General features: G+C 46.1%; 3 protein-coding genes across 8 annotated transcripts; all 3 read right to left on the bottom strand.

Moving 5' to 3' along the window:
• Positions 1 to 233: 233 nt before the first annotated feature.
• On the bottom strand, positions 234 to 19,731 carry LOC122461306. Of its 3 annotated transcripts, XM_043535040.1 has the most exons (5): positions 18,762 to 19,724; positions 3,513 to 3,842; positions 2,619 to 2,930; positions 2,124 to 2,246; positions 234 to 1,243 (listed from the first exon to the last, which is right to left on the bottom strand). In XM_043535040.1, the coding sequence occupies exons 1-5, from the start codon at positions 18,991 to 18,993 to the stop codon at positions 1,212 to 1,214; spliced, it is 1,029 nt and encodes a 342-aa protein (XP_043390975.1). In that variant the 5' UTR covers positions 18,994 to 19,724; the 3' UTR covers positions 234 to 1,211. The 3 variants fall into 3 exon arrangements, with proteins under 3 accessions (XP_043390975.1, XP_043390974.1, XP_037738491.1); XM_043535039.1 differs by lacking the exon at positions 234 to 1,243 and having other exon boundaries at positions 1,267 to 2,246; positions 18,762 to 19,731; XM_037882563.2 differs by lacking the exons at positions 234 to 1,243; positions 18,762 to 19,724 and adding an exon at positions 4,119 to 4,227 and having other exon boundaries at positions 1,268 to 2,246.
• LOC119564061 (immunoglobulin kappa light chain-like) lies at positions 7,160 to 12,553 on the bottom strand. Of its 2 annotated transcripts, XM_043535052.1 has the most exons (6): positions 11,599 to 12,553; positions 10,993 to 11,322; positions 10,098 to 10,409; positions 9,377 to 9,487; positions 8,902 to 8,948; positions 7,160 to 8,197 (listed from the first exon to the last, which is right to left on the bottom strand). In XM_043535052.1, the coding sequence occupies exons 1-6, from the start codon at positions 11,639 to 11,641 to the stop codon at positions 8,102 to 8,104; spliced, it is 939 nt and encodes a 312-aa protein (XP_043390987.1). In that variant the 5' UTR covers positions 11,642 to 12,553; the 3' UTR covers positions 7,160 to 8,101. The 2 variants fall into 2 exon arrangements, with proteins under 2 accessions (XP_043390987.1, XP_037738514.2); XM_037882586.2 differs by lacking the exon at positions 8,902 to 8,948.
• LOC114018661 (M1-specific T cell receptor alpha chain-like) lies at positions 14,650 to 26,693 on the bottom strand. 3 transcript variants are annotated; one of them, XM_043535037.1, is made up of 7 exons: positions 26,286 to 26,693; positions 25,704 to 26,033; positions 18,193 to 18,522; positions 17,430 to 17,741; positions 16,815 to 16,925; positions 16,355 to 16,401; positions 14,650 to 15,707 (listed from the first exon to the last, which is right to left on the bottom strand). In XM_043535037.1, the coding sequence occupies exons 1-7, from the start codon at positions 26,320 to 26,322 to the stop codon at positions 15,612 to 15,614; spliced, it is 1,263 nt and encodes a 420-aa protein (XP_043390972.1). In that variant the 5' UTR covers positions 26,323 to 26,693; the 3' UTR covers positions 14,650 to 15,611. The 3 variants fall into 3 exon arrangements, with proteins under 3 accessions (XP_043390972.1, XP_043390973.1, XP_037738500.1); XM_043535038.1 differs by lacking the exons at positions 14,650 to 15,707; positions 16,355 to 16,401; positions 16,815 to 16,925; positions 17,430 to 17,741; positions 18,193 to 18,522 and adding exons at positions 21,815 to 22,749; positions 23,613 to 23,659; positions 24,073 to 24,183; positions 24,838 to 25,149 and having other exon boundaries at positions 26,286 to 26,672; XM_037882572.2 differs by lacking the exons at positions 14,650 to 15,707; positions 16,355 to 16,401; positions 16,815 to 16,925; positions 17,430 to 17,741; positions 18,193 to 18,522 and adding exons at positions 21,815 to 22,749; positions 23,613 to 23,659; positions 24,073 to 24,195; positions 24,838 to 25,149 and having other exon boundaries at positions 26,286 to 26,670.
• Positions 26,694 to 27,261: the final 568 nt, after the last annotated feature.

The raw sequence follows: 27,261 nt of genomic DNA, 5'->3' as shown, positions 1-27,261 counted from the left end.
AGCGGCCAGAGAAAGAGGTGACTTTCCCCAGCTCCAGGGCTGCGTCTGCCGGGGAGAGACCCCCCTCCTTCCCAGCCCCAGCTCGGGGGCTGCTGCAGCGAGGGAGAGAGGGCACATCCATCGCATTAGAAAGGTAAGACTACTGCTATTAAAATATGAGTTGTGTGCTTTTATTTGTTAATTATTATTAAGGTTTTTTTTATTTAGCACTTTTATCCAAAAGCGGCCTCCACCCAGCTGGAAAGTGTCACTTCTGTCTGGTTCTGCCCCTTCTACCTGCTGTGCGCATCAGGGGGCCAAGGCTGGTTCTGCATCTGGGTTTTTCTGGTCCAGCTTTTGTACAACCTCCCACCTCCCCTTTCAAAACCACCAAGGGCTCGGCTTAGACATGAGAGTAGCTGAGTTCACGGCGACTGCCTGTGTGAGTAAGGCAGGCCCTGAGCCCCACCTCCTCTTACCAGTGCCCAGCCTGTGTAACTGAGTTTGGGATCTCTAGGGGGGAAGAGGGGAAGAATCGTCTGCTTCACAGGTCACAGAACGGTGGTGGAGCCACTCCACAGCTGCTACCCCAACAGCAGGGCTGGAGCAGGCTCTGTGGCCCTAGTGCCCCAGCTCCACAGGGGCTGTTGTCTAGAGGATTGGTGTAGTGGTGGATTCACTCCCTGCCAACCCCATCCCTCTCCCTTGGGCCACACTGAGCAGAGAGCCAATCTCTGGGCGTGCAGGGAGCGCGTAGGTTACACGCAGGCTCCTGCAATCCCGCCCCCCTTTATGAAGTGACACCGCACTGCTCCTGCGGTCTGGGACCCTCTGCACCCCCAGAGGAGTGGGATTTGTCCAGAAACACACCAAAATGTTGCCAAGATACCTGCGGGACAATGTCCTTCATATCACACTAGGAAATCTCCCACCTGCAAGGGTCTGGTTCTTTTTGTGACTTCCTGCTCTGCATAGGCCAGGTGGGCAAGTGGGTTAATCTTCAGATTCAGTGTGGAACTGAGCCACGTGCAGCAGCAGTGAAGAGCAGTAAGAAGCAGTGAAGACAAACCGACAGCTTCTACAGAAAGTCAGCACCTTACAGGATGGTCCTGTCATTGAGATGAGCAGTGAAACAGCTGTGAGTGTCCAGCTTGGATCCCCATCTGGGCTACGATTTCCCCCTTTTCCCTTTCACTGGTCGCTGCTCCGCGCTCTGGTTGTGATTCCTTGAATCAAACTCCAGTTGGGCATAAATGGTTTGACCCTGTTTGACAACATTCAGCAACGTTAGACACCTCCCCGCAAGGTTAATTAGCCAAACTTTGATGGAGTCGGACACAACAATCAGTTACATTTACAAACAGATTGTTAAGCTTTATTTAAAATTCCACTTTCCAAACAGTGCACGTCATTAGCACTGAAACGATCATGGGAATCTTGCTTTAAAAGTCCAGCAGTTGGCTGAAAAAGGAGTTTAGGATTGAGACAGTTTTTCATGTACCCAATGACTCCTCTGAGTCTGCGGCTTTCGCTCTTTTGCTGAATTTCCATATGAGTCAGAAAAGGCCATATCCAGGTTTAGCAGAATTACTGGGACATTGGAACCATCTGCGTCCTAAATTCATTTGTTTTGAAGATCCAGTCAATGGCTCATTAGAGGAAATTAAAGTTTTTCTTCACCCCTTACAGCTGTTTTCTGATCAATTTAAACCCAGGCCCAGATTATCCTACCACTTCAATGGGAGCTGTCCATTTATAACTGATGGGCTAACCAGGCCTCTGCTGTGTAATTTACATCACTGGTTACATCCCAACGGAATTTGCCCAGCCATGGGAGTTAAACCTGCTTATTTCAGGCAGAAGTTTGCCCTGTGTGATAAAGCAAATGATGAGTGATAGAAATAGTATATTCAGCCATCAGATGCACGGGCGGTTCCAAGCACCGCGCCTGGCTGAATACAGCACTCGTCGCTACAGAAGCGTTGCTGCGTTACATTAATGTAGGAAGGAATAAATGTTCAATGGGGACAAAGAGAAGGAACTGAGAGAACTGTTTTCAATTATTTTGTGAGAAATCAGCCCCACTATTAATAGGGCTGCTGCTACGTCTCCACACCTGGGACGGACTGAAGTGTGCTGATTACCTGGATTAGAACAGCAGTGACTCCAGGCCAGGCTCAGGGACACCAGCAACACCCCCAGGAACATGGCCACTGCATAGCGCACCGTCTGTGACGCACACCCGCTGGGATGGGCTGTGGAGGAAGCTGACACCAGTGGACGGTCAGGAGGTGAGAATCTTTTTTGAACTTTTTCATTAAACCCTCTGGTTTTAACTTCCAATCCCGGCTCTGTATTCACCTCTCCCCAATAGTTGTTATTTAATTCTTTACAGTGCTTAAAGGTACAATCCGTGTGAAAGCTGCTCTAGAAATCTGAGCTATATTGTCTTGGGGTCCTTTTAATGTCTCAGTTTAGCTTTCCCCAAATTATCTGCACATCTGCTTACTTTTAATTAAGACATAAAATATTCCAGCTTTCTGGGATGGAAAGTTATGTAGAAGCAACTCAGATTGTGCCCACTTGACACCGATTTAACATCAGAGTCTCCCTTAGCCCTCAAATATAATATCACTCACCTGCAGGATACCTGGTACTTTTCTTCACACTGCTGCCAGAAGAGTTGAATTTGACTTCACAGGTGAAATTCTTCCCACTGGTCCAGGTGTCCATGGGGACGCTGATGTGATTTATGAGGGTTAAAGATCCATCCTTTGCTTTCAGTGAGCGTGTCAGCCCCTGTTCCTGCAGCTCCCCAGAAACACTCCAGGAAACATGGACTGGGCTGGACACTCCATAGATCACATAAGCCAGATTCGCTGTCCCAGTGACTTGACTGTCACGTGGAAATGGAACCAGAAGCATCACCCAGCTGCTCTTGGTATAACTGTCTGAGCAAACGGAGGTGGTGAATTCAGTGCAATGATCAAATGAGCTGCAGTCTGATTAAAGGTATTAATCTTTCACTCAGAGAGACAAGGTGGGTGAGGTAAAACCATTCATTGGACCAACTTCTGTTGGTGAAAGACACAAACTTTCAAGCTGCTTCAGAGCTCTCCTTCAGGTCTGGGAAACGTATTCAGAGTGTCATTTTCCAGATCTGAAGAAGAGCTCTGTGGCAGCAAGGAAGCTCGTCTCTCTCACCAACCAAAGTTGGCCCAATAAAACATGTTACCTCACCCCCTTGTCTGTCTTACGTTCCCTACCTGGGTGCCCTGAACAGTCACAGAGAAACTTCAATAGTTTATTTTTGGCACTTTCAAGTTTTACACATATATTTTATAACAATAAATGTTGTTATATTCCTTCTATACCCAAAGAATTTAATGTTTAGCTGATCTGCTTGGCTTAAAGCATGCTTTCCTTTGAACCATTCAGCAATAACTATGGTATCTTGTCACATTTTAATGGGAACATGAAATACGCTTTATCTATCAGTTGTTAGTCTCCTTAAACAAGCTATGGTTCCTTACCTCCAACAATCAGCATGGATCCATTCCCGAAAATCAGGTAGCTGCTGTATTTATATGCACAGTAGTAAATGCCAGATTCAGTCTTTTGGGCGTTGCTGATTTCCAGTGTCGAGCTGTGTGTCTCATGTTTGCAAGCAAATTTACTTACATTTTGATCATCCAAACAGCGCTTAATGCAGGTGGGTTTCTCACCGTCTCTTCTCAAATACCAAAACATGCTACTTCCTCCTTCCAAGTTTTCTGTGGAAGAACAGTGGATCTTTGCAGTGTCACTAACTTCAACAAACTGGATCCGCTGAGTCTGGTGCAGAAATAACTGCACTCCTAGCACTGGAGAAATATAATATTGTTATAGTCAGTGTCCGTCAGGTCTCCAACTGCCACAGCTGGAATGGATAGCTGAGCAAAAGAAATTACTTAATCTGATAATATTTATTCTCTGCATCCCAAATGCTTAAAAAGCTGCTGTAACTTTATACAAGTGAATGGAAATGCAATTAATATCCAGCAAAAGTTTCAAAACATTTCATAGATACAGTATTCAACTCTAGTGTCCTACTGTCAAGGCTGTTTTCCCAATTCCTGAGCTTAATGCAGAAGTTTTACCTAAGGAAGATAAAAGCAGATACTCGGCAAAGATCATGTTCATAAAAATAGTAGGAGAAAATCCTGACACACTGGCCCAAAGGCTGACGCCGAGTGCACTGCTGCAGTGACTGGGTACAGTGTCTTGGTCATTCCCAGTGAGGGACGCCTCCGAGGAGGATGTGCTGTGGTGATGGGTGGGCTAAAGACTCTGCAGAGGCTACAGCATTTCTTGTAGATTTTCTCTGCATTCTGGTGGCTCAGGGATGTAAATAATAATTCGGAATAATTAAATGTCCAGAATATGGATGATGTAAATTAACAAACCCACATGAGTTCGGAGCACAAGTCCCATTGACTTTCAAAGGAAAATGCTCCTAAACCACTTAGGGCCTCTGACAATCCCAATGTCAATCCTCCCCAGCCTTCCATGTTTGGTTTATTGTAGCACAGTTCTTGGTGACACAACGCAGACATGTAACGGTTGTTGTCTTGTCTTGTCTTGGAGGACTGTTAACCGCACTGTAGATCATGAAAGCTCTGGCATGTGTGAGAAAAAAAGACAACATAAGACATGATTTTCAAAATAGTCTAAGTCCCATTTCCAAAAGTGACTTTGGGCCAGATTTGCAAAGGTATTTAGGTGCCTATAAATGCAGACAGATGCCTAGTGGGATTTTCAAACCTGGCTAAGAGGGTTGGGTGCCACACTCCTATTGAAGTCAATGGCAGTTAAGCGCCACCCCTTGAGTCTAGCAATAAACTGGTTAAAATTAACTGAACGGGGCTGCTTAGAGAGCTGCGTCTGGCTGCACAAAGCAGGGAGAAAGAAATAAAGTGCATCTGTCAATGTCCCTTCTGAAACACCTGACAACAGAGGGCAATGTGGGCTAGTGACTAGAGCAATTGGCTCAAAAAAAAGAATAGAATCCCTGGGTGCCTTGGCCATATCTCCGTAGCCCGCACCCCACTTGTGAGGCTGCTCTGGCTGGCTGCAGCTCCCCTGGATCGATCTGTCACCAACCCCTTCCAGGCAGCTCTCTAATGCTGGGGACCATCTTCCTTTTTCCTTCCATTTCCCTCCCCTGCCTTCCTCCCTCTCATGGTTGGGGAGCGACCTGGGCTATATCCCACAGTCCCTGACTGAGGCAATGTTAAGTGGAAGCAGGTGTTTAAAGGACGACTGGACTGACCAAGATTCTGCCTGATTTCTAGCGAAGGGCATTATTCACAATTACACAGCTTCCCCTTTGCACCAATGTAAAGAGGAGTTTAGAGGAGCATAAATTGCACTGACACCCACTTCCAGGCCCCTCTGCGTTACCGTGGTGGAAAGGGGCTTAGTGCAAATGAGAATCCGGTCCCCAGGGTCGCTGTTAAGGGGTTGTCAGCGGTGGTACAGATAAAACCATAGAAATCATAAGGCTATTCAAGCACAATGTCTCCCCAGCTCAGTTCCTGTAAGGGCCTGTTATCACCCTCCCAGTAACACGGACTGACAATGGTACAAAGCCCTATTTACTGCTCTAAGGTTCCCAGCGGACATGCTTTACAATGTACAGTGCTATAGGGAATGGAAGGTAGGAGCTGAGCCTAAGAGCAGCTGAGCACCCACCTCTCCCCTTGATTTTACTCAGTGTTGCGGTTGCCCAGCAAGTCACAGGAAGTGCCTCAGCACCATGCAGGATTGGGCCCTTACAGTGTAAATAGAAATCTCTTCATATACGGTGGGGGTGGAGCGGGGCAGCTGTTTGACAGCCCCACAGCAGCCCTGCGCAGTGCCTTAGGGCAGGAAGTGGAAAGGAGCAATGTAGCCAACTGCAGCTAGAGGAGCAATTTTACACTCTTGTAATTACCAGGCCTGGGCAGAAAATGGATTTCATTTCAAGAGACTGAAACATTTTCTTCTGTAGGTACAAAAAGTCAAAATCTCAAATCATTTCTTCAACCAAAAATCATTTTCGGTTTGGGTGAAAGGCAGCGTTTTGTTTTAAGAATTTTGAAATGTTTCCTTCCAATTCTGACCATATAATTTTTTGACCACGATATATTTTAAAAAAAAATTCCACTATAATTAGTGTATATTTCTAAGCAAGATGTCTTTTTGAACTGGACAACCAGAATGTTTCATTTTGAAATTCTGAAACTTTTTTATCAAGTAAAAAAATTAATCAAAACAGACGTTTTTCCTATGGAAAACAAATCTTCACTTCAACAAATGGGTATTTTCTGAGAAAGAAATGGTTCTTCTAAAGACTCCTGACCAGCTCTTGTAATTACCCACAGGGGAAGTTGGCCAAGGAACCAGAGACAGATACTTTTGTCTTGCTGAAAGCATCCTCAGTGACTTCAAGTCACCATTCATTCAAGACCTCGGTTTGAAGTCACAATGGAAATCTGGGCCCTCCTGCAGCCCTGTTGGCTTCAGTACTCAGGGTAACATAAGATCAGATTCAGGCCCTTAGTCATTCATTTTTGACTGGCACTCAGAGAATCATAGAAATGTCAGACTGGAAGGAACCTTGAAAAGTCATCCAGGTCCTGCCTCAGCACAGGGGTCTGGACAAGTAAACCTGGACCATCCTGGACACGTTTGTCTAACTTGTTCTTAAATTCCTCCATTGTGACGGGGATTCCACAACCTCCCTTGGACGCCTGTTCCAGAACCAAACTCTCCTTAGAGTTACAAAGCTTTTCCTAACACCTACCCTAAATCTCCCTTGCTGCAGATTAAGCCCATTACTTCTTCTCCAGAGTTTAGTGGACAGCCCTTACCATGGTTGAAGATGTGTGTGTAACAAGTTCTGTGTAACGCATTCGTTGTATCATCCACCAAGAGAAACACAGATGCTAAGTGGGATAGACAGGGCCAGCTTCTGCTCTCAGAGACTCCGGAGTAAATCCAGAATAACTCCACTGACTGCAACAGAGCTCCTCCAGATTTACACTGCTGTAAACCAGAGCAGAATCTGGCCCAAAGAATTTAAGAGATCACCTTATTTATTACACAATAAGCTGAGCTTGATGCGTTGAACAGATAAAAAAGGCAAGACACACGAACATCAATTCTGGGTCTTTTTATTGAGTGACAGTTTGAACGACAGCTTGAACAATAACAAGTTGTGATGTAAGCAGGCAGCGCGTGCAGGCTCAGGCACCAGGAGAGCGCCAGTCATTGATAACGTGTTGTTATAGATGGCGCAGAGGGGCTGGAACACAGGGCTCTGTGGATCTCGCCTTTGGGGGAAAGCAGCAGACTCTAGAGCAGCATTTCTCAGCCTTTTGGACACCCGGGCCCGCCTGGCTGCCTTCCTAAACTGTGTCAGGGAGATCTCAGGGACCGGCACTGGTCCACAGACAGGTCGTTGGGAAACACTGCTCCAGAGGGAGCACTGGAATAGCAGCTCCAGCCCTAGCCTGGGGAGAGATTCCCATCCCTCCCAGCTCCTGCATCCATCCTTCCCCTTCCCAATCCCATTGCTCGTCTATGTTACGTTACTGCAAAGGGAGCATGCGCCTGCTGATGATCAGGGGAGTTGGGAGCTGTGGTGTATACAGAGGCTGCACATCCCCTCTGCAGGCTCCTGCCATCTGACCTCACTCTCTGCAGGGAAGCTGCAGCCATTCAGCTGTGTCTGGGTCCCTCTGCAGATGAGAGGATGATGATGACAATTATTGTGTTAGCATAGCACCCATTGTGCTAGGGGCTGCACAAACACAGAACAAAGAGACCGTACCTGCCCCAAAGAGGTTCCAATCTAATACACACGTGACATGTAAAATCATCTACACCACGATGCCTTTATATCCCAAAAGGAGATTTCCCACCTGATGAGGCTGGACCCTGTGGGGATCTTCTGACCTTTTTATTCTAAACAGAGAAGTGGAGAAAATACAAAAAGAAAGAAGGGGGAGACAGACAGAGCCTTCTTGCAGCGGCTACGTCCGATCAGCAGAGAACCAGACATCAGTTCCCATTTGTGGATTCCCCTGCACTAGACAGTTCAGGCTTTTACACGTTTCTCTCTGGCCGATCGCTGCATCGTGCGCCTCTTGTGATTCCGCGAATCAAAATCCAGATGAGCGTATAAGATTCCACCCTGTTTGGCGACAATTAGTAACATGAGCCACCCCCTTGTAAAATGAAGGGACACAGGGTGAAACAGATGTGAACATCCAAGTGAGTTTAGTCTGATGAAAAATCCCATCTCATCTCTGATTCTTCTGCTTGTCCTATAAACGGTACGTGTTATCAGAATGGAATCCAGCGCTGGATTCTGGGTTCCTAGACTTTAAGAACTCAGCTACTGACAACATTTGGCGAGATCCAAACTCCGTGTCAATGGACAGTTTCCTATTGAGGTCACTGAGCTTTGGATCAGGCCCATAGCACCTGTCACTGGAAAATCTTCATGTGCTTTGCAAATATAATTTCTCAAAACTCTTTACCTTATAAGTGCCAAAAATGTTCCCAGCTCCACACATAAACCCTGTAACGGGCACAGTCAGGATCAATAAAATATCAAACTTCCCATCATCCTTGAGCAGTAAGTCTAGTTATCCACTTTTTACACATGGGGAAACTGAGTCACAGAGCAGTAAGTGACTATCCCACAGTAAATTGATACCAGAGTTAGTATTAAGGCTCTTTGCTCCCTTTCAGCTACTCCAAGCACTAGATCTCACTTTCATCTTCTCCTTCCAGAACAACCAGTTTAATTACTAAACATAAGAAGTTGATGGATTAGAAATTCTTGAGACAGACACATTGATTTAGACAGAGACAGTTTGCAAAGAGCCGTACCTGGTGCTCCTTGGAAGCTGGGGGTGCTGAGGTCCTGGGCCTGAGTCCTGGAACAAACAAAGACAACAGTCAAAGTTCCTCTTCCAATGGTCACGCCCCCAACTGGTTCATTGACTAAAGGTGCATCCGAGCTGTGGGTGCGCAGTGCACCACGAAGCATGGTAAATAGAGAGAGGCTCCTCAGAAAGGCTAGTGCTCTTTGTGAACTATAGACAAGGTGCCTGGGCCAGGGGCAGTAGAAGCCTTTCTACATCGCTCCCTTTGTCGCTAAGAACAAAGCCGTTCTCCCGACACAGGAAATTCAAGTTTCAGAAAACAAACATTCGGAGATCAGTGCCGGCAGTTGTGACATTTGGAGCATGTTTATGTGTTGGACGGGACAGTTGCAGTCCCCAGTAGCAAGCAGGGGAGTAGGATTTCTACCTAGGGGAGATGGTCTGAGCTGGGCTGGTCTGGTCTGGACTGTGTTTATTACCTAGCGCGGAAGGGCAGAGGGTCCAGACGAGGCTCAGAGACACCACCAGCAGCAGCAGACCAGCACCAGCCGCAAGGGGCGCAATGTAATGTGAGCACTCGCTGGCAGGGGCTGTGGAGGAAGCGAAAAACCAGACACAAGTAAGTGGCTGACTCGAGCCAAGAGGGTCGTGATGCCACCACATCCAGCTCTTCCCTCCTGATCCCCATTTCACCATAGGCCTTAACCCCTGAGGAGAGAGGTGACAGGAGCCTTCAGCACCTTTCAGCCTCTGTGTTGCCCCCTTTCCCTTAGGCAAATTCTTTCCTCTGTAATCAGAATCTTCTCTGGACCTTCTGCCGTCTACAAAATCCTCCCTCTAGGTCTCTCCTCACCTCACCGCCTCTCCATCACTTTGCATATCTCACTGGAACACATCTCTCTTCTCAAATGCCTCTGAATTCCCCTTTACTCCTGGTATTTATTATTATTTAAGTCTTTACAGTGCTTTATATGGACAGTCTGGGTGAAAGCCCCCTTAGAGATCAAAGCTACATTGTCTTGTGATCCCTGTAATGTCTCACGTAACTTTTCCCCAAATTCTCTAGAGAAATTCTAACTAAGACATAGAATATTCCAGCTTTCTGTGATGGAAAGTTACGTAGAAGCAGCTCTGACTGTGGCCACTTCACCCCTATTTCACATCTGAGTCTCCCTTGGTCTCAAATATAGTATCACTCACCTGCAGAATATCTGGTACTTTTCTTCACACTGTTGCCGGAAGAGTTGAATTTGACTTCACAGGTGAAATTCTTCCCACTGGTCCAGGTGTCCATGGGGACGCTGATGTGATTTATGAGGGTTAAAGATCCATCCTTTGCTTTCAGTGAGCGTGTCAGCCCCTGTTCCTGAAGCTCCCCAGAAACACTCCACGAAACATGGACTGGGCTGGACACTCCACGGATCACACAAGCCAGATTCACTGTCCCAGTGACTTGACTGCCATGTCGAAATGGAACCAGAAGCATCACCCAGCTGCTCTTGGTATAACTGTCTGAGCAAACGAAGGTGGTGAATTCAGTGCAATGATCAAATGAGCTGCAGTCTGATTAAAGGTATTAATCTTTCACTCAGAGAGACAAGGTGGGTGAGGTAAAACCATTCATTGGACCAACTTCTGTTGGTGAAAGACACAAACTTTCAAGCTGCTTCAGAGCTCTCCTTCAGGGTCTGGGAAACGTATTCAGAGTGTCATTTTCCAGATCTGAAGAAGAGCTCTGTGGCAGCAAGGAAGCTCGTCTCTCTCACCAACCAAAGTTGGCCCAATAAAACATGTTACCTCACCCCCTTGTCTGTCTTACGTTCCCTACCTGGGTGCCCTGAACAGTCACAGAGAAACTTCAATAGTTTATTTTTGGCACTTTCAAGTTTTACACATATATTTTATAACAATAAATGTTGTTATATTCCTTCTATACCCAAAACATTTAATGTTTAGCTGTTCTGCTTGGCTTAAAGCATGCTTTCCTTTGAACCATTCAGCAATAACTATGGTATCTTGTCACATTTTAATGGAAACATGAAATACGCTTTATCTATCAGTTGTTAGTCTCCTTAAACAAGCTATGGTTCCTTACCTCCAACAATCAGCATGGATCCATTCCCGAAAATCAGGTAGCTGCTGTATTTATATGCACAGTAGTAAATGCCAGATTCAGTCTTTTGGACGTTGTTGATTTCCAGTGTCGAGCTGTGTGTCTTGTGTTTGCAAGCAAATTTACTTACATTTTGATCATCCAAACAGCGCTTAATGCAGGTGGGTTTCTCACCTTCTCTTCTCAAATACCAAAACATGTTACTTCCTGCTTCCAAGTTTTCTGTGGAAGAACAGTGGATCTTTGCGGTGTCATTAACTTCAACAAACTGGATCCGCTGAGTCTGGTGCAGAAATAACTGCACTCCCAGTACTGGAGAAATAAAATATTGTTATAGTCAGTGTCCGTCAGGTCTCCAACTGCCACAGATGGAACGGATAGCTGAGCAAAAGAAATTACTTAATCTGATAATATTTATTCTCTGCATCCCAAATGCTTAAAAAGCTGCTGTAACTTTATACAAGTGAATGGAAATGCAATTAATATCCAGCAAAAGTTTCAAAACATATCATAGATACAATATTCAATTCTAGTGTCCTACTGTCAAGGCTGTTTTCCCAATTCCAGAGCTTAATGCAGAAGTTTTACCTAAGGAAGATAAAAGCAGATACTCAGCAAAGATCATGTTCATAAAAATAGTAGGAGAAAATCCTGACACACTGGCCCAAAGGCTGACGCCGAGTGCACTGCTGCAGTGACTGGGTACAGTGTCTTGGTCATTTCCAGTGAGGGACGCCTCCGAGGAGGATGTGCTGTGGTGATGGGTGGGCTAAAGACTCTGCAGAGGCTACAGCATTTCTTGTAGATTTTCTCTGCATTCTGGTGGCACAGGGATGTAAATAATAATTCGGAATAATTAAATGTCCAGAATATGGATGATGTAAATTAACAAACCCACATGAGTTCGGAGCACAAGCCCCATTGACTTTCAAAGGAAAATGCTCCTAAACCACTTAGAGCCTCTGACAATCCCAAAGTAAATCTCTCCCCAGCCTTCCATGTTTGGTTTATTGTAGCACAGTTCCTGGTGACACAACGCAGACATGTAAAGGTTGTTGTCTTGTCTTGTCTTGGAGGACTGTTAACCGCACTGTAGATCATGAAAGCTCTGGCATGTGTGAGAAAAAAAGACAACATAAGACACGATTTTCAAAATAGTCTAAGTCCCATTTCCAAAAGTGACTTTGGGCCAGATTTGCAAAGGTAGGTAGGTGCCTATAAATGCAGACAGGTGCCTAGTGGGATTTTCAAACCTGGCTAAGAGGGTTGGGTGCCTCACTCCTACTGAAGTCAATGGCAGTTAAGCGCCACCCCTTGAGTCTAGCAATAAACTGATTAAAATTAACTGAACGGGGCTGCTTAGAAAGCTGCGTCTGGCTGCACAAAGCAGGGAGAAAGAAATAAAGTGCATCTGTCAATGTCCCTTCTGAAACACCTGACAACAGAGGGCAATGTGGGCTAGTGATTAGAGCAATTGGCTCAAAAAAAAGAATAGAATCCCTGGGTGCCTTGGCCATGTCTCCGTAGCCCACACCCCACTTGTGAGGCTGCTGTGGCTGGCTGCAGCTTCCCTGGATCGATCTGTCACAAACCCCTTCCAGGCAGCTCTCTAATGCTGGGAACTATCTTCCTTTTTCCTTCCATTTTCCTCCCCTGCCTTCCTCCCTCCCATGGTTGGGGAGCGACCTGGGCTAAATCCCACAGTCCCTGACTGAGGCAATGTGAAGTGGAAGCAGGTGTTTAAAGGACGACTGGACTGGCCAAGATTCTGCCTGATTTCTAGCAAAGGGCATTATTCACAATTACACAGCTTCCCCTTTGCACCAATGTAAAGAGGAGTTTAGAGGAGCATAAATTGCACTGACACCCACTTCCAGGCCCCTGTGCGTTACCGTGGTGGAAAGGGGCTTAGTGCAAATGAGAATCCGATCCCCAGGGTCGCTGTTAAGGGGTTGTCAGCGGTGGTACAGATAAGACCATAGAAATCATAACGCTATTCAAGCACAATCTCCCCAGCTCAGTTCCTGTAAGGGCCTGTTATCACCCTCCCAGTAACACGGACTGACAATGGCACAAAGCCCTATTTACTGCTCTAAGGTTCCCAGCGGACATGCTTTACAATGTACAGTGCTATAGGGAATGGAAGGTAGGAGCTGCGCCTAAGAGCAGCTGAGCACCCACCTCTCCCCTTGACTTTACTCAGTGTTGCGGTTGCCCAGCAAGTCACAGGAAGTGCCTCAGCACCATGCAGGATTGGGCCCTTACAGTGTAAATAGAAATCTCTTCATATACGGTGGGGGTGGAGCGGGGCAGCTGTTTGACAGCCCCACAGCAGCCCTGCGCAGTGCCTTAGGGCAGGAAGTGGAAAGGAGCAATGTAGCCAACTGCAGCTAGAGGAGCAATTTTACACTCTAGTAATTACCAGGCCTGGGCAGAAAATGGATTTCATTTCAAGAGACTGAAACATTTTCTTCTGTCGGTACAAAAAGTCAAAATCTCAAGTCATTTCTTCAACCAAAAATCATTTTCGGTTTGGGTGAAAGGCAGCGTTTTGTTTTAAGAATTTTGAAATGTTTCCTTCCAATTCTGACAGTATAATTTTTTGACCACGAAATATTTTAAAAAAAAATTCCACTATAATTAGTGTATATTTCTAAGCAAGATGTCTTTTTGAACTGGACAACCAGAATGTTTCATTTTGAAATTCTGAAACTTTTTTATCAAGTAAAAAAATTAATCAAAACAGACGCTTTTCCTAAGGAAAACAAATCTTCACTTCAACAAATGGGTATTTTCTGAGAAAGAAATGTTTCTTCTAAAGACTCCAGACCAGCTCTTGTAATTACCCACAGGGGAAGTTGGCCAAGGAACCAGAGACAGATACTTTTGTCTTGCTGAAAGCATCCTCAGTGACTTCAAGTCACCATTCATTCAAGACCTCGGTTTGAAGTCACAATGGAAATCTGGGCCCTCCTGCAGCCCCGTTGGCTTCAGTACTCAGGGTAACATGAGATCAGATTCAGGCCCTTAGTCATTCATTTTTGATTGGCACTCAGAGAATCATAGAAATGTCAGACTGGAAGGAACCTTGAAAAGTCATCCAGGTCCTGCCTCAGCACAGGGGTCTGGACAAGTAAACCTGGACCATCCTGGACACGTTTGTCTAACTTGTTTTTAAAATCCTCCATTGTGACGGGGATTCCACAACCTCCCTTGGACGCCTGTTCCAGAACCAAACTCTCCTTAGAGTTACAAAGCGTTTCCTAACACCTACCCTAAATCTCCCTCGCTGCAGATTAAGCCCATTACTTCTTCTCCAGAGTTTAGTGGACAGCCCTTACCATGGTTGAAGATGTGTGTGTAACAAGTTCTGTGTAACGCATTCGTTGTATCATCCACCAAGAGAAACACAGATGCTAAGTGGGATAGACAGGGCCAGCTTCTGCTCTCAGAGACTCCGGAGTAAATCCAGAGTAACTTCACTGACTGCAACAGAGCTCCTCCAGATTTACACTGCTGTAAACCAGAGCAGAATCTGGCCCAAAGAATTTAAGAGATCACCTTATTTATTACACAGTAAGCTGAGCTTGATGCGTTGAATAGATAAAAAAGGCAAGACACACGAACATCAATACCGGGTCTTTTTAATGAGTGACAGTTTGAACGACAGCTTGAACAACCACAAGTTGTGATGTAAGCAGGCAGCGCGTGCAGGCTCAGGCACCAGGAGAGCACCAGTCATCGATAACGTGTTGTTATTAGATGGCGCAGAGGGGCTGGAACACAGGGCTCTGTGGATCTCGCCTTTGGGGAAAACCAGCAGACTCTAGAGCAGCGTTTCTCAGCCTTTTGGATACCAGGGACCGCCTGGCTGCCTTCCTAAACTGTGTCAGGGAGATCTCAGGGATCGGCACTGGTCCACAGACGGGTCGTTGAGAAACACTGCTCCAGAGGAAGCACTGGACTAGCAGCTCCAGCCCTAGCCTGGGGAGAGATTCCCATCCCTCCCAGCTCCTGCATCCATCCTTCCCCTTCCCAATCCCATTGCACGTCCATGTAGCGTTACTGCAAGGGAGCATGTGCCTGCTGGGGGCCAGGGGAGCCGTGGCACACACTGGGGCAGCACATCCCCTCTTCAAGCTCCTGCCACCCGGCCTCACTCTGTGCAGGGCAGCTGAAGCCATTCAGCTGTGTCTGGGTCCCTCTGCAGATGAGCGGAGGAGGAGGAGGAGGATGATAATGATTGTGCTACCATAGCACCCAGGAGTCCCGGTTATGGACCAGGCCCCGTTGTGCTAGGCGCTGCACACAGAACAGAGAGACAGTCCCTGCCCCAAAGAGGTTCCAATCTAATACACACGTGACGTGTAAAGTCATCTACACCCTGATGCCTTTATTATTATATCCTAAAAGGAGATTTCCCACCTGATGAGGCTGGACTCTGTGGGGATCTTCTGAGCTTTTTATTCTAAACAGAGAAGAGGAGAAAATACAAAAAGAAAGGAGACGGAGACAGGCAGAGCCTTCTTCCGGCTGCTACGTCCGATCAGCAGAGAACCAGACATCAGTTCCCATGTGTGGATTCCCCTGCACTAGACAGTTCAGGGTTTTACGCTTTTCCCTCTGGCCAATCGCTGCATCGTGCGCCCGTTGCGATTCCGCGAATCAAAATCCAGATGAGCGTATAAGATTCCACCCTGTTTGGTGACAATTAGTAACATGAGCCACCCCCTTGTAAAATGAAGGGACACAAGCTGAGACAGAACCGAACATCCAAGTGAGTTTAGTCTGATGGAAAATCCCGTCTCATCTCCGATGCTCCTGCTTGTCCTGTTAGCTGTGCGTGTTATCAGAATGGAAACAAGCCCTGGATTCTGAATTTAAGAACTCAGCTACTGACAATATTTTGCCAGATCTAAACCCCATGTCAATGGACAGTTTCCTACTGAGGTCACTGAGGTTTGGATCAGGGCCACAGCACCTGTCACTGGAAAATCTTCATGTGCTTTGCAAATATAATTTCTCAAAGCTCTTTATCTTATAAGTGCCAAAAATGTTCCCAGCTCCACACAAAATCCCTGTAAAGGGCACAGTCAGGAACAATAAAACATCAAACTTCCCATCATCCTTGAGCAGTAAGTCTAGTTATCCACTTTTTACACATGGGGAAACAGAGTCACAGAGCACTAAGTGACTTCCCCGCTATCCCACAGTAAATTGGTACCAGAGTTAGCAGTAAGACTCTTTGCTCCCCTTCACTAAATATATGAAGTTGATGGATGGATTAGAAATGCCTGAGACAGACACGTTGATTTAGACAGAGACAGTTTGCAAAGAGCCGTACCTGGGGCTCCTCAGAAGCTGGGGGTGCTGAGACCCTGGGCTTGAGTCCTGGAAGAAACAAAGACAACAGTCAAAGTTCCTCTTCCACGGTCACTCCCCCAGCTGCAGTTCATTGACTAATGGTGCATCCGAGCTGTGGGTGCCCAGGGCACCACCATGATGGCAAATGGAGCGAGGCTCCTCAGAAAGGCTAGTGCTCTTTGTCAACTACACACAAGGTCCCTGGGCCATGGGTAGCAGAAGCCTTTCTACATCTCTCCCTTTGCCATGGAGAACAAAGCCGTTCTCCCGACACAGGAAATTCAAGTTTCAGAAAACAAACATTCGGAGATCAGTGCTGGCAGTTGTGACATTTGCAGCGTGTTCGTGTGTTGGACGGGACAGTTGCAGTCCCCAGTAGCAAGCGGGGGAGCAGGATTTCTCTCTGCGGGAGAGTGTCTGGGCTGAGCTGTGTTTATTACCTAGCGTGGAAGGGCAGAGGGTCCAGACGAGGCTCAGAGACACCACCAGCAGCAGCAGACCAGCACCAGCCGCAAGGGGCACAATGTAACGTGAGCACTCCCTGGCAGGGGCTGTGGAGGAAGCGAAAAACCAGACACAAGTAAGTGGCTGACTCGAGCCAAGAGGGTCGTGATGCCACCACATCCAGCTCTTCCCTCCTGATCCCCATTTCACCACAGGCCTTAACCCCCAAGGAGTGAGGCTACAGGAGCCTTCAGCATCTTTCACCCTCTGTGTTGCCCCCTTTCCCTTAGGCAAATTCTTTCCCCTGAAATCAGAATCTTCTCTGGACCTCCTGCCATCTACAAAATCCTCCCTCCAGGTCTCACCTCACCTCATTGCCTCTCCATCACTTTGCATATCTCTCTGGAACACATCTCTCTTCTCAAATGCCTCTCAATTTCCCTTTACTCATGAGATATATTATTTTTTAAGTCTTTACAGTGCTTTATATGTACAATCTGGGTGAAAGCTGCAGTAGAGATCTGAGCTACGTAGAAGCAGCTCTGATTGTGGCCACTTCACCCCTATTTCACATCTGAGTCTCCCTTGGTCTCAAATATAGTATCACTCACCTGCAGAATATCTGGTACTTTTCTTCACACTGTTGCCGGAAGAGTTGAATTTGACTTCACAGGTGAAATTCTTCCCACTGGTCCAGGTGTCCATAGGGACGCTGATGTGATTTATGAGCATTAAAGATCCATCCTTTGCTTTCAATGAGCGTGTAAGCCCCTTTTCCTGCAGCTCCCCAGAAACACTCCAGGAAACATGGACTGGGCTGGACACTCCATGGATCACACAGGCCAGATTTGCTGTCCCAGTGACTTGAATGTCATGTGGAAATGGGACCAGAAGCATCACCCAGCTGCTCTTGGTATAACTGTCTGAGCAGAAGGAGGTGGCAAATTTAGTGTGAACTTCAGTGGGACTCCTGCTGTGAGTAACAGCTCCCAAGTGGGAGTGAGAGGTTCATCGCCTGGCCCCAAATATAAACATTTCATTAACTCAACCCCCATATAGTTTCATGCAGTCGTGGCTCTTAGGTTAGAAATATTCCTCTCCTGGGCACTCTGAACAGTCACAGAGAAACTTCAATAATTTAATTTATTTTTGGCACTTTCAAGTTTTAACATTTTTACCTATAAAATGTATGTGTATTATATCCCTTCTGTACCCATAGTATTTAATATTTAGCTGAACTGTTTGCATTAAAGCATTCTTTCCTTTGAGCCATTCATCAATAGCTATTGTATTTTGTTTCATTTTAATAGGAACATGAAATATGCGTAGTTAACCGATTATTAGTCTCCTTAAACAAGCTATATGGTTCCTTACCTCCAACAATCAGCGTGGATCCATTCCCGAAGATCAGGTAGCTGCTGTATTTATATGCACAGTAGTAAATGCCAGACTCCGTCTTTTGCATACTTTTGATTTCCAGTGTCGAGCTGTGCGTCTCATGTTTGCAAGCAAATTTACTTTGATTTTGATCATCCCAACAGCGCTTAATGCAGGTAGGTTTCTCACCTTCTCTTTTCAAATACCAAAACATGTTACTTCCTGCTTTCAAGTTTTCTGTGGAAGAACAGTGAATCTTGGCAGCGCCGTTAACTTTAACAAACTGGATCCGCTGAGTCTGGTACAGAAATAACTGCACTCCTAGCACTGGAGAAATAAAATATCGTTATAGTCAGTTTCCATCAGGTCTCCAACTGCCACAGATGGAATGGATAGCTCAGCAAAAGAAATTACTTAATCTGATAATATTTATTCTCTGCATCCCAAATGCTAAAATAACCTGCTATTAAAATGCAGCTAAAGCTTGAAAACATATCATGTTCAACACTGGTATCCTACTGAAGAGGCTGTTCTCTCAATTCCAAAGCTTAATGCAGAAGTTTTACCTAAGGAAGATAAAACCAGATACTCGGCAAAGATCATTTTCATTAAACAAGTAGAACAAAATCCTGACACACTGGCCCAAAGGCTGATGCCCAGTGCACTGCTGCAGTGACTGGGTACAGTGTCTTGGTTATGTCCAGTGAGGAACGCCTCCAAGGAGGATGTGCTGTGGTGATAGATACTAGAGGGGTGGGTTAAAGAGGCTACAGCGTATCTTGTAGAATTTCTCTGCATTGCAGTGGCTCAGGGGTGTACTATAATAATTGAGAATAAATTTAAACATCCAGAATATGGATGATCTATAGAAACAAATCCACATGACTTCAGAGCACAAGTCCCTTTGACTTTCAAAGGAGAATGCTCCTAAATCAACTAAGGTCTTCTGAGACTCCCAATGTAAATCTTTGCCTAGTCTTCCATGTTTGGTTTAAGGTATCATATTTCTGGGTGGTACAACACAGATATGTAATGATCGTTTGGCATCTTGTCTTGGAGGACTTTAATTGTACCTTAAATCATCACACTGAAAGCTCTGACATTTGAGAAATAAGACAACGTGGAATGCAATTTTCAAGAGTACAAGTCCCATTCTCAACAGTGACTTAGGGCCAGATGGTCAAAAGTATTTTGGTGTCTATAAAGCAGAGAGGTGCCTCGTGGGATTTTCAAACATGGCTAGGTGGGTTAGGAGCCTCACTCCTACTGAAGTCAATGGAAGTTAAGGGCCTCCGCTTGGATCTAGCAGTAAACTGGCTAAAACCAAACTGAACGGGGCTGGTTAAAAAGCTGCGTCTGGCTGCACAAAAAGGAAAGTGCATCTATCAGCGACCCTTCTGAAACAGCGGACAATAGAGGGCAACATGGGCTAGCGAATAGAACCATTGGCTCAGAAAAGGCCACATTCCCTCGGTTACTTGTCCACGTCTCCTTAGACCCTACTCCATTTTCTGAGACTGGACTGACTGGCTGCAGCTCCCCTGGCAAAGTGGGGATTGACCTGTTACAAACCCCTTCCCGGCAACGCTCTAATGCTGGGGACCATCTACCTTCTTCCTGCCTTCCCTTTCACTCCCTCCCTCCCATGGTTCGGGCGCGACCCGGGCTAAATCCTGCAGTCCCTGACTGAGGCAATGTTACGTGGAAGCAGGAGTTTGGCCTGACGAAGGACGAGTGGACTGGCCAAGATTCTGCCTGATTTCTAGCCCAAGGACATTACTCACAATTACACAGCTTCCCCTTTGCCCCAATGGAACGAGGAGTTTAGAGGAGCAGAAATTACACTGACAGCCACTTCCAGGCCCCTGTGCGTTACCATGGTGGAAAAGGGCTTAGTGCAGATGAGAATCAGGTCCCCAGGCTCACTGTTAAGGGGCTGAGTGTTGTCAGTGGCAGTACAGATGAGACCATAGAAATCATAATGCTATTCAAGCACGTCTGCCCAGCAAAGTCCCTTAGTAAAAGAAAGCGCCTGTTATAAATCTCCAAGGAACACTGATTGACAGCAGCACAATGCTTTATTTACTGCTCAAGGGATCCGAACACAATGCTTTACAATGTAAATTGCTTAAAGGAACTGAACTTAGGCGCTGATCCTAAAAGCAGCTGAGCACCCACCTCTCCCCTTGACTTTGCAGAGTGTTGTGTCTGCCCAGCACATCACAGGAGGTGCCTCAGCACCATGCAGGATTGGGCCCTTATTCTGTGTATAGAAATATCTTCATGCACTGTGGGGGTGGAGCGGGGCAGCTGTCTGACAGCCCCACAGCAGCCCTGCGCAGTGGCTTAGGGTAGGAAGTGAAAAGGAGCAATATAGCCAACTACAGCTACATTTTACACTAATGTAATTACCAGGGCTGGGCAGAAAATGGATTTCCCATCCCACACAAATTTTCAAGATATTGAAAACTTTTCCTGTCACGAACTAGGATGAAATAATCAAAATCTCAAATATTTTCCTGGAAAAAAAATCATTCTGGGTTTGGCTGAAAGGAAGCGTTTTGTTTTAATAATTTTGAAATGTTTCCTTTCAATTTTGACCATATAAAATTTGGACTATGTTAAATTTTATTTCAGCAATAACTAGCTTAAACTTCTAAGCAAGGCGTCATTTTGAATTGGAGAACTGGAATGTTTCATTTGTTAATTTTGAAACTTTTTGTAAAGTCAAAAAATTCAAAGCTCACCCTTTTCCTATGGAAAAAACCCCCCACTACATTTCAACAAGTGGGTATTTTCTGACAAAGAAATGTTCCTTCTAAAGACCTGACCAGCTCTCATAATTATCCACATGGGAAGTTGGTCAAGGAACCAGAGCCAGCTGCTCTTGTCTTGCTGAAAGCATCCTCAGTGACGTCAAGTCACCATTCATTCAAGACCTCGGTTTGAAGTCATAATAGAAATCTGGGCCCTCCTGCAGCCCAGTTGGGTTCACTACTCAGGGTAACCTGAGATCAGATTCAGGCCCTTAGTTATTCATTTTTATTGGCATTCAGAGAATCATAGAAATGTCAGGCTGTAGGAGACGTTGAAAAGTCCTCAAGGTCCTGCCTCAGCACAGGGGTCTGGACAAGTAAAGCTAGGCCATCCCTCACAGGTGTTTGTTCAACCTGCCAATGACGGGGATTCCACAACCTCCCTTGGAAGCCAGTTCCAGAGCTGAACTCCCCTGAGAGTTAGAAAGTTTTTCCTACCATTTAACCTTAATCTCCCATGCTGCAGGTTAAGCCCACAACTTGTCCTGCCTTTAGTGGAAATGAAGAACAACTGATCACCATCTGTCATGTTTGAAGGTGTGTGCGTGCAACAAGTTCTGTGTAACACATTTGTTGTATCATCCATCAAAAGAAACACAGATGCTAAGTGGGATAGAAAGGAGCGGATTCTGCTGTCAGAGACACCGGTGTAAATCCGGAGTAACTCCACTGACTGCAACAGAGCTCCTCCAGATTTATACTGCTGTAAACCAGAGCAGAATCTGGCCCAAGGGATTTAAGAGGTCATCTTTCTTATTTCACAATAAGCTGAGCTTGATGCATTGAACACAAACCTTACTAATAGGATTGTCGTCCCTTTTTAATGAGTGACAGTTCGAATGACAGTTTGAACAACAGCAAGTTGTGATGCAAAAAGGCAGCGCGTGCAGGCTCAGGCACCAGGAGAGCTCCAGTCATTGATAACGTGTTGTTATTGTTAGATGGTGCAGAGGGGCTGGCACATGGGGATCTGTGAATCTCACTCATGGGGGAAAGCAGTAGCCTGCAGACGCAGCGCTGGAGAAGCAGCTCCAGCCCTGGCGAGAGATTCTCATCCCTCCCAGCTCCTCCTGCATCCATCCTTCCCCTTCACAATCCCATTGCATGTCCATGTAACGTTACTGCAAAGGGAGCATGCGCCTGCTGAGGATCAGGGGAGTTGGGAGCTGTGGTGTACACAGGGGCTGCACGTCCGTTCTGCAGGCTCCTGCCATCTGGCCTCACTCTGTGCAGGGAAGCTGCAGCCATTTAACTGTGTCCGGGTCCCTAAACAGATGCGGGGAGGATGATGATTGTATTACCTTTCCTTCCAGGAGCTCCAGATATGGACCAGGGCCCCATGGTGCTAGGCGCAGCACAAACACAGAACAAAGAGACAGTCCCTGCCCCAAAGAGCTTCCAATCTAATACACAAGTGACGTGTAAAGTCATCTACACCACGATGCCTTTATACCCCAAAAGGAGATTTCCCACCTGATGAGGCTGGACCCTGTGGGGATCTTCTGAGCGTTTTATTCTAAACAGAGAAGTGGAGAAAATAAGTACAAAAGGCGACAGACAGAGCTTTCTTCCAGCTGCTACGTCCGATCAGCAGAGAACCAGCCATCAGTTCCCACGTGCGGATTCCCCTGCATGAGACAGTTCAGGCTTTTACACGTTTCCCTCTGGCCGATGGCTGCATCGTGCCCCTGTTGCGATTCCGCGAATCAAAATCCAGATGAGCGTATAAGATTCCACCCTGTTTGGCGACAGTTAGTAAAATTAGCCTCCTCCTTGTAAAATGAAGGGATATAGAGTGAGACAGAACTGAACATCCAAGTGATTTTAGTCTGATGAAATATTCCCTCTCATCTCTGATTCTCCTGCTTCTCCTACAAATTGTGCATGTTATCAGAATTGAAACCAGCGCTGGATTCTGATTTTAAGAACTCCACTACTGACAATAACTTGCCAGATCCAAACCCCATATAAACGGACAGTCTCCTACTGAGGTCAATAAGCTTTGGATCAGGTCCTTAACACCTTTCACTGGAAAATCTTCATGTGCTTTACAAATATAATTTCTTATGGCTCTTTATCTTTTAAATTCCAAAAATGTTCCCAGCTGCACACAAAAAACCCCATAAAGGGTATGGTCAGTAACAATAGAACATTAAAGTTCTCCTCATTCTTGCACAGTAAGTCTAGTTTTTATATATGGGGAAACTGAGTCACAGAGAAGTAAGTGACTTGCCCACTATCCCACAGTAAATTGGTGCCAGAGGTAGCACTAAGGCTTCTTCTTCCCCTTCTGCTACTCCAACAGCTAGACCTGACTTTCACCTTTGCTTCAAGATCAATCAGTTGAAGTGTGAAATATATGAAGTTGGACTGCGGGATTGGAAATGACTGAGAGACACATTGACTGACACTCTGAGTATGTGTTCCAGACCTGAAGAGGAACTCTGTGTAAACTCTAACATGTGTCTTCCTCCCCAAGAGTAGCTGGTCCAATAAAAGATATTACCTCACCCACCTTGTCTCTCTAATATGGGACCAACACGGCTACAACAAACACCGCACACATTGATTTAGACAGAGATCGTTTGTAACTTGAGGTACCTGGGGCTCCTCGGAAGCTGGGGGTGCTGAGACCTTGGGCTGGAATCCTGGAACAAACAAAGACAACAGTCAAAGTTCCTCTTCCACGGTCACTCCCCCAGCTGCAGTTCATTGACTAATGGTGCATCCGAGCTGTGGGTGCCCAGGGCACCACCATGATGGCAAATGGAGCGAGGCTCCTCAGAAAGGCTAGTGCTCTTTGTGAGCTATACACAAGGTCCCTGGGCCAGGGGCAGTAGAAGCCTTTCTACATCGCTCCCTTTGTCACGGAGAACAAAGCCGTTCTCCCGACACAGGAAATTCAAGATGCAGAAAACAAACATTCGGAGATCAGGGCTGGCAGTTGTGACATTTGCAGCGTGTTCATGTGTTGGACGGGACAGTTGCAGTCCCTAGTAGCAAGCAGGGGAGCAGGATTTCTCTCTGTGGGGGAGTGTCTGGGCTGGGCTGTGTTTATTACCTAGCGTGGAAGGGCAGAGGGTCCAGACGAGGCTCAGAGACACCACCAGCAGCAGCAGACCAGCACCAGCCGCAAGGGGCACAGTGTAATGTGAGCACTTGCTGGCACGGGCTGTGGAGGAAGCTAAAAACCAGACACAAGTAAGCGGCTGACTTGAGCCAAGAGGATCGTGATGCCACCACATCCAGCTCTCCCCTCCTGACCCCATTTCACCACGGGTCTTAACCCCCGAGGAGTGAGACGACAGGAGCCTTCAGCACTTTTCTCCCTCTGTTGTGCCCTTTTCATTAGGCCAGTGATTTACCCTGTAATCAGAATCTTCTCTGCACCTTCTGCCATCTACAAAATCCTCCCAGTAGCTGTCTTCAGCCCTCTCCACATCTCACCACGAAACAGCTCTCTGCACCCTATGTGCCTCTGTTCCCTTCTCCCTCGGATACTAGTCATTATTTAACTTGGTAGGGTGCTTATAGCTATGCTTGGCGTGACAATTTCTATTGAAAATCACTGTCTGCGAGCAGTGCAATTCCCCTTTTCTCCTTTCTCCAAAGTTCTCTGCAGATCTGCCTGCTCCTACATATTAGCAAACACTTCACAACTTTCTCTAATTGCAAATTACATTAAAGAAGCTAGGACCACAGGCACTTTGGACGTCTAATTACTGTCATAATCATCATAGCGCCTCGGAATCCCAGTCATGGACCAGGCCCTCACTGGACTATCTGACTCCCCTCTACTCCCAGAAGCGAATATAAAATCACTCACCTTCAATATACCGGGCAATTTTCTTAACGCTCTTGCCAGAAGAGTTGAATTTAACATCACAGGTGAAATTCTTCCCACTGGTCCAGGCATCCATGGGGACGCTGATGTGATTTATGAACACGAAGGAGCCATCCTTTGCTTTCAGCGAACGCATCAGACCCTGTTCCTGCAGATCCCCAGAAATACTCCAGGAAATTTGGACTGGGTTGGAAACTCCATGGACCACGCAAGCCAGATCAGCCGTCCTGTTGGAGAGGAGGCCGTGGGGAGATGGAGCCAGAGTCAGCACCCAACTGCTGCTGGTGTAACTGTCTGAGCAGGAGAAAGCACACAGCTCAGTGTGAGGCTCAGCTGAGCTGCAGTTTGATTCAGGGGGTTAATCGTACAAGATGAAAGTAGCTCAAAGGATAAACGTGTTTTACAACAGAAAAATATGAAGAAAGTGAAAAATGAAATGATATCCAGCCCAAACTAAACACATATTTGCACTTAGCAGAAGGGAAACTCAGTGCTACTTTAGGAACTGATGCAGTCCTAAGAACATTTCCTAATTGCAAAGTATTGTGTCATTTGAACATGGCTCTAAGGTTTAAAATATTCCCAGCTTGTGCCCTGAACAGGAAGAAGACAGAAAATCTTCAAGAGTTCATCTTCACTATTTTCATATTTTATTTGTGCAAAATATATTTTTCTGTTCTTTCAGCAACCAAAGTTTACTCGCTTCTTTTGGATTCAGACTGTCTGTCTTCTAACAATTCAATCTTTGATAAACTATCACACCAGCTTTTTACATTTTAACATGCACATGAACTATGTCTGCATTGTCATTATATTTCATTTCTAACCATTCAGTTCTATTTCCTTACCTCCAACAATCAGGGTGGATCCGTTGCCAAAAGTCAAGATGATGTAGGAATTGGTACAGTAATAAACCCCCGAGTCACTCCGTTGGGCATTGTAGATTTCCAGGGTCAAGTTGTGTCCTTCCGATATGCAAGCAATTTTATTTACATTTTGATTATCTGAGCATCTCTTAATTAACATGGGGGCCTCACCTTCCTGTCTCCTGTACCACTGAGCTGTTCCACCTCCTGCTAAAAATTGTTCTTTGGAAGAGCACTGGATCTTCGCTGTATCATTAATGTTCACAAACAGGAATGACTGAAGTTGGTGCAAAAATAACTGCACTTGTACCACTGCAGGAATAAAAGAGGGTGTGTTATTAGAGTCAATTTTCAGCAGGTTACAATCTAACCTAAATAAACTGAATTGTTCAGAATTAAAACAAAAGCACAAATGCAACCAGATTACATTGTGCAAAAGTAAATGGAAGAGCATCTAAACTGTAGCAGAACCATCCTAAGCTATCAGACATCATGAAAGCCTTATTGAAAAGGTTCCTTTTTCAATTCTAAAGCTTAATGGTATGACTAAAGCAAAAGCTTTACCCAGCAAAGACAAAAGCAGATATTTGGTGAACAGCATGATTGTTACAAACAATATCCTGAACGATGAAATCTAAGAGTTTCTGTCTGGTAAGCTGCTCAAGTGCAAAGGGTCCAACATCCTGGTCGGAACTGCTGAGGGGGTTGTGCTGTGGTGATAGATGCTTTTCACCGAGGCTTCTTAAAGAACCCTTTGGGGACAATCTATTTCTTGTCAGCTGTTGCTGCATTTGATTCAAATATGGTTATATTAGAACAATTCAGAAGAACGAAATAACCATTAGGATGTGGCACAATGTAGAATATGCATGAGATAGTTCAACACAGAACCATGTCTAGTGCGGAGACAGCAGGTACCAGGGTTTTCTGACGGGTCAGACTGCTGCACATGACACTGGCTAAAGGTGCGATTCTGTAGACCGCATTGTACCCTGCTGCCTATTGCAAATGATTTTCCCAAGGGATCAGCACCCCTCATTGCGGCCAGATTTTTAAAGAGCCCAGCTCCCATTTAGACACTTAACGAATGGCACAATTTTCAACTGTGCTCATCCCCCAGCAGCCCCCACTGGCACACTTATGGCTGGATTCCCAAGAGATCAGCCTCCAATGGGCGTCTAACGAGCCGAGCACTTGTACAAATCTGGTCGTTATTGAGGTGCCGATGGGTGCGTCTGCACTGCAGCTGGCAGGGTAGTTCCCAGCCCGGGTAGACAGACAAGCGCTAGCTCTGCTCTAGCTAGCGTGGTGAAAATAGCAGAGTGGCCACAGCAGCGTGGGCCGTGGCTCGGGCCAACTCTACGAGTACGTGTCCAGGAGGTCGGGCAGAATTGAACTTGGGACGTCAGCCCGAGCTGCCACCTGGGCCGCCGTGGCCACACCGCTATCTTTCAATGCACTACATTGAGCCGCTACCCTCCCAGCTGCAGCGTAGACGTCCCCTAAATGGGAGCTGGGCTCTTCTGGAAGTGTGGCCCCA

The sequence above is a fragment of the Chelonia mydas genome, chromosome 24 (assembly GCF_015237465.2).
Source record: "Chelonia mydas isolate rCheMyd1 chromosome 24, rCheMyd1.pri.v2, whole genome shotgun sequence".
Lineage (NCBI taxonomy): Eukaryota > Metazoa > Chordata > Testudines > Cheloniidae > Chelonia > Chelonia mydas.
This window is presented reverse-complemented; position numbering and strand designations above follow the sequence as displayed.

Bases quoted from the DNA above. Each gene is read 5' to 3' on its own strand.
- LOC122461306 (XM_043535039.1), bottom strand. From the start codon at position 18,993: ATGCAGAGAAATTCTACAAGATACGCTGTAGCCTCTTTAACCCACCCC. The intron at 3,843-18,761 runs GTAAAACTTCTG...ATATTTCTCCAG, and splicing joins TCTGGTTTTATCTTCCTTAG to TGCTAGGAGTGCAGTTATTT. The intron at 2,247-2,618 runs GTGAGTGATATT...CACTGGTGTCAG, and splicing joins AAGTACCAGGTATCCTGCAG to CTTCCTCCACAGCCCATCCC.
- LOC119564061 (XM_043535052.1), bottom strand. From the start codon at position 11,641: ATGAACATGATCTTTGCTGAGTATCTGCTTTTATCTTCCTTAG. The intron at 10,410-10,992 runs GTAAGGAACCAT...TCGTTTGCTCAG, and splicing joins ATCCATGCTGATTGTTGGAG to ACAGTTATACCAAGAGCAGC. The intron at 9,488-10,097 runs GTGAGTGATACT...CTTCCTCCACAG, and splicing joins AAGTACCAGATATTCTGCAG to CCCCTGCCAGCGAGTGCTCA.
- LOC114018661 (XM_043535037.1), bottom strand. From the start codon at position 26,322: ATGCTGTTCACCAAATATCTGCTTTTGTCTTTGCTGG. The intron at 26,034-26,285 runs GTAAAGCTTTTG...TTATTCCTGCAG, and splicing joins TCTGCTTTTGTCTTTGCTGG to TGGTACAAGTGCAGTTATTT. The intron at 16,402-16,814 runs GTAATAAACACA...TGTTTCTTCCAG, and splicing joins CCTCTGCCCTTCCACGCTAG to GACTCAAGCCCAGGGTCTCA.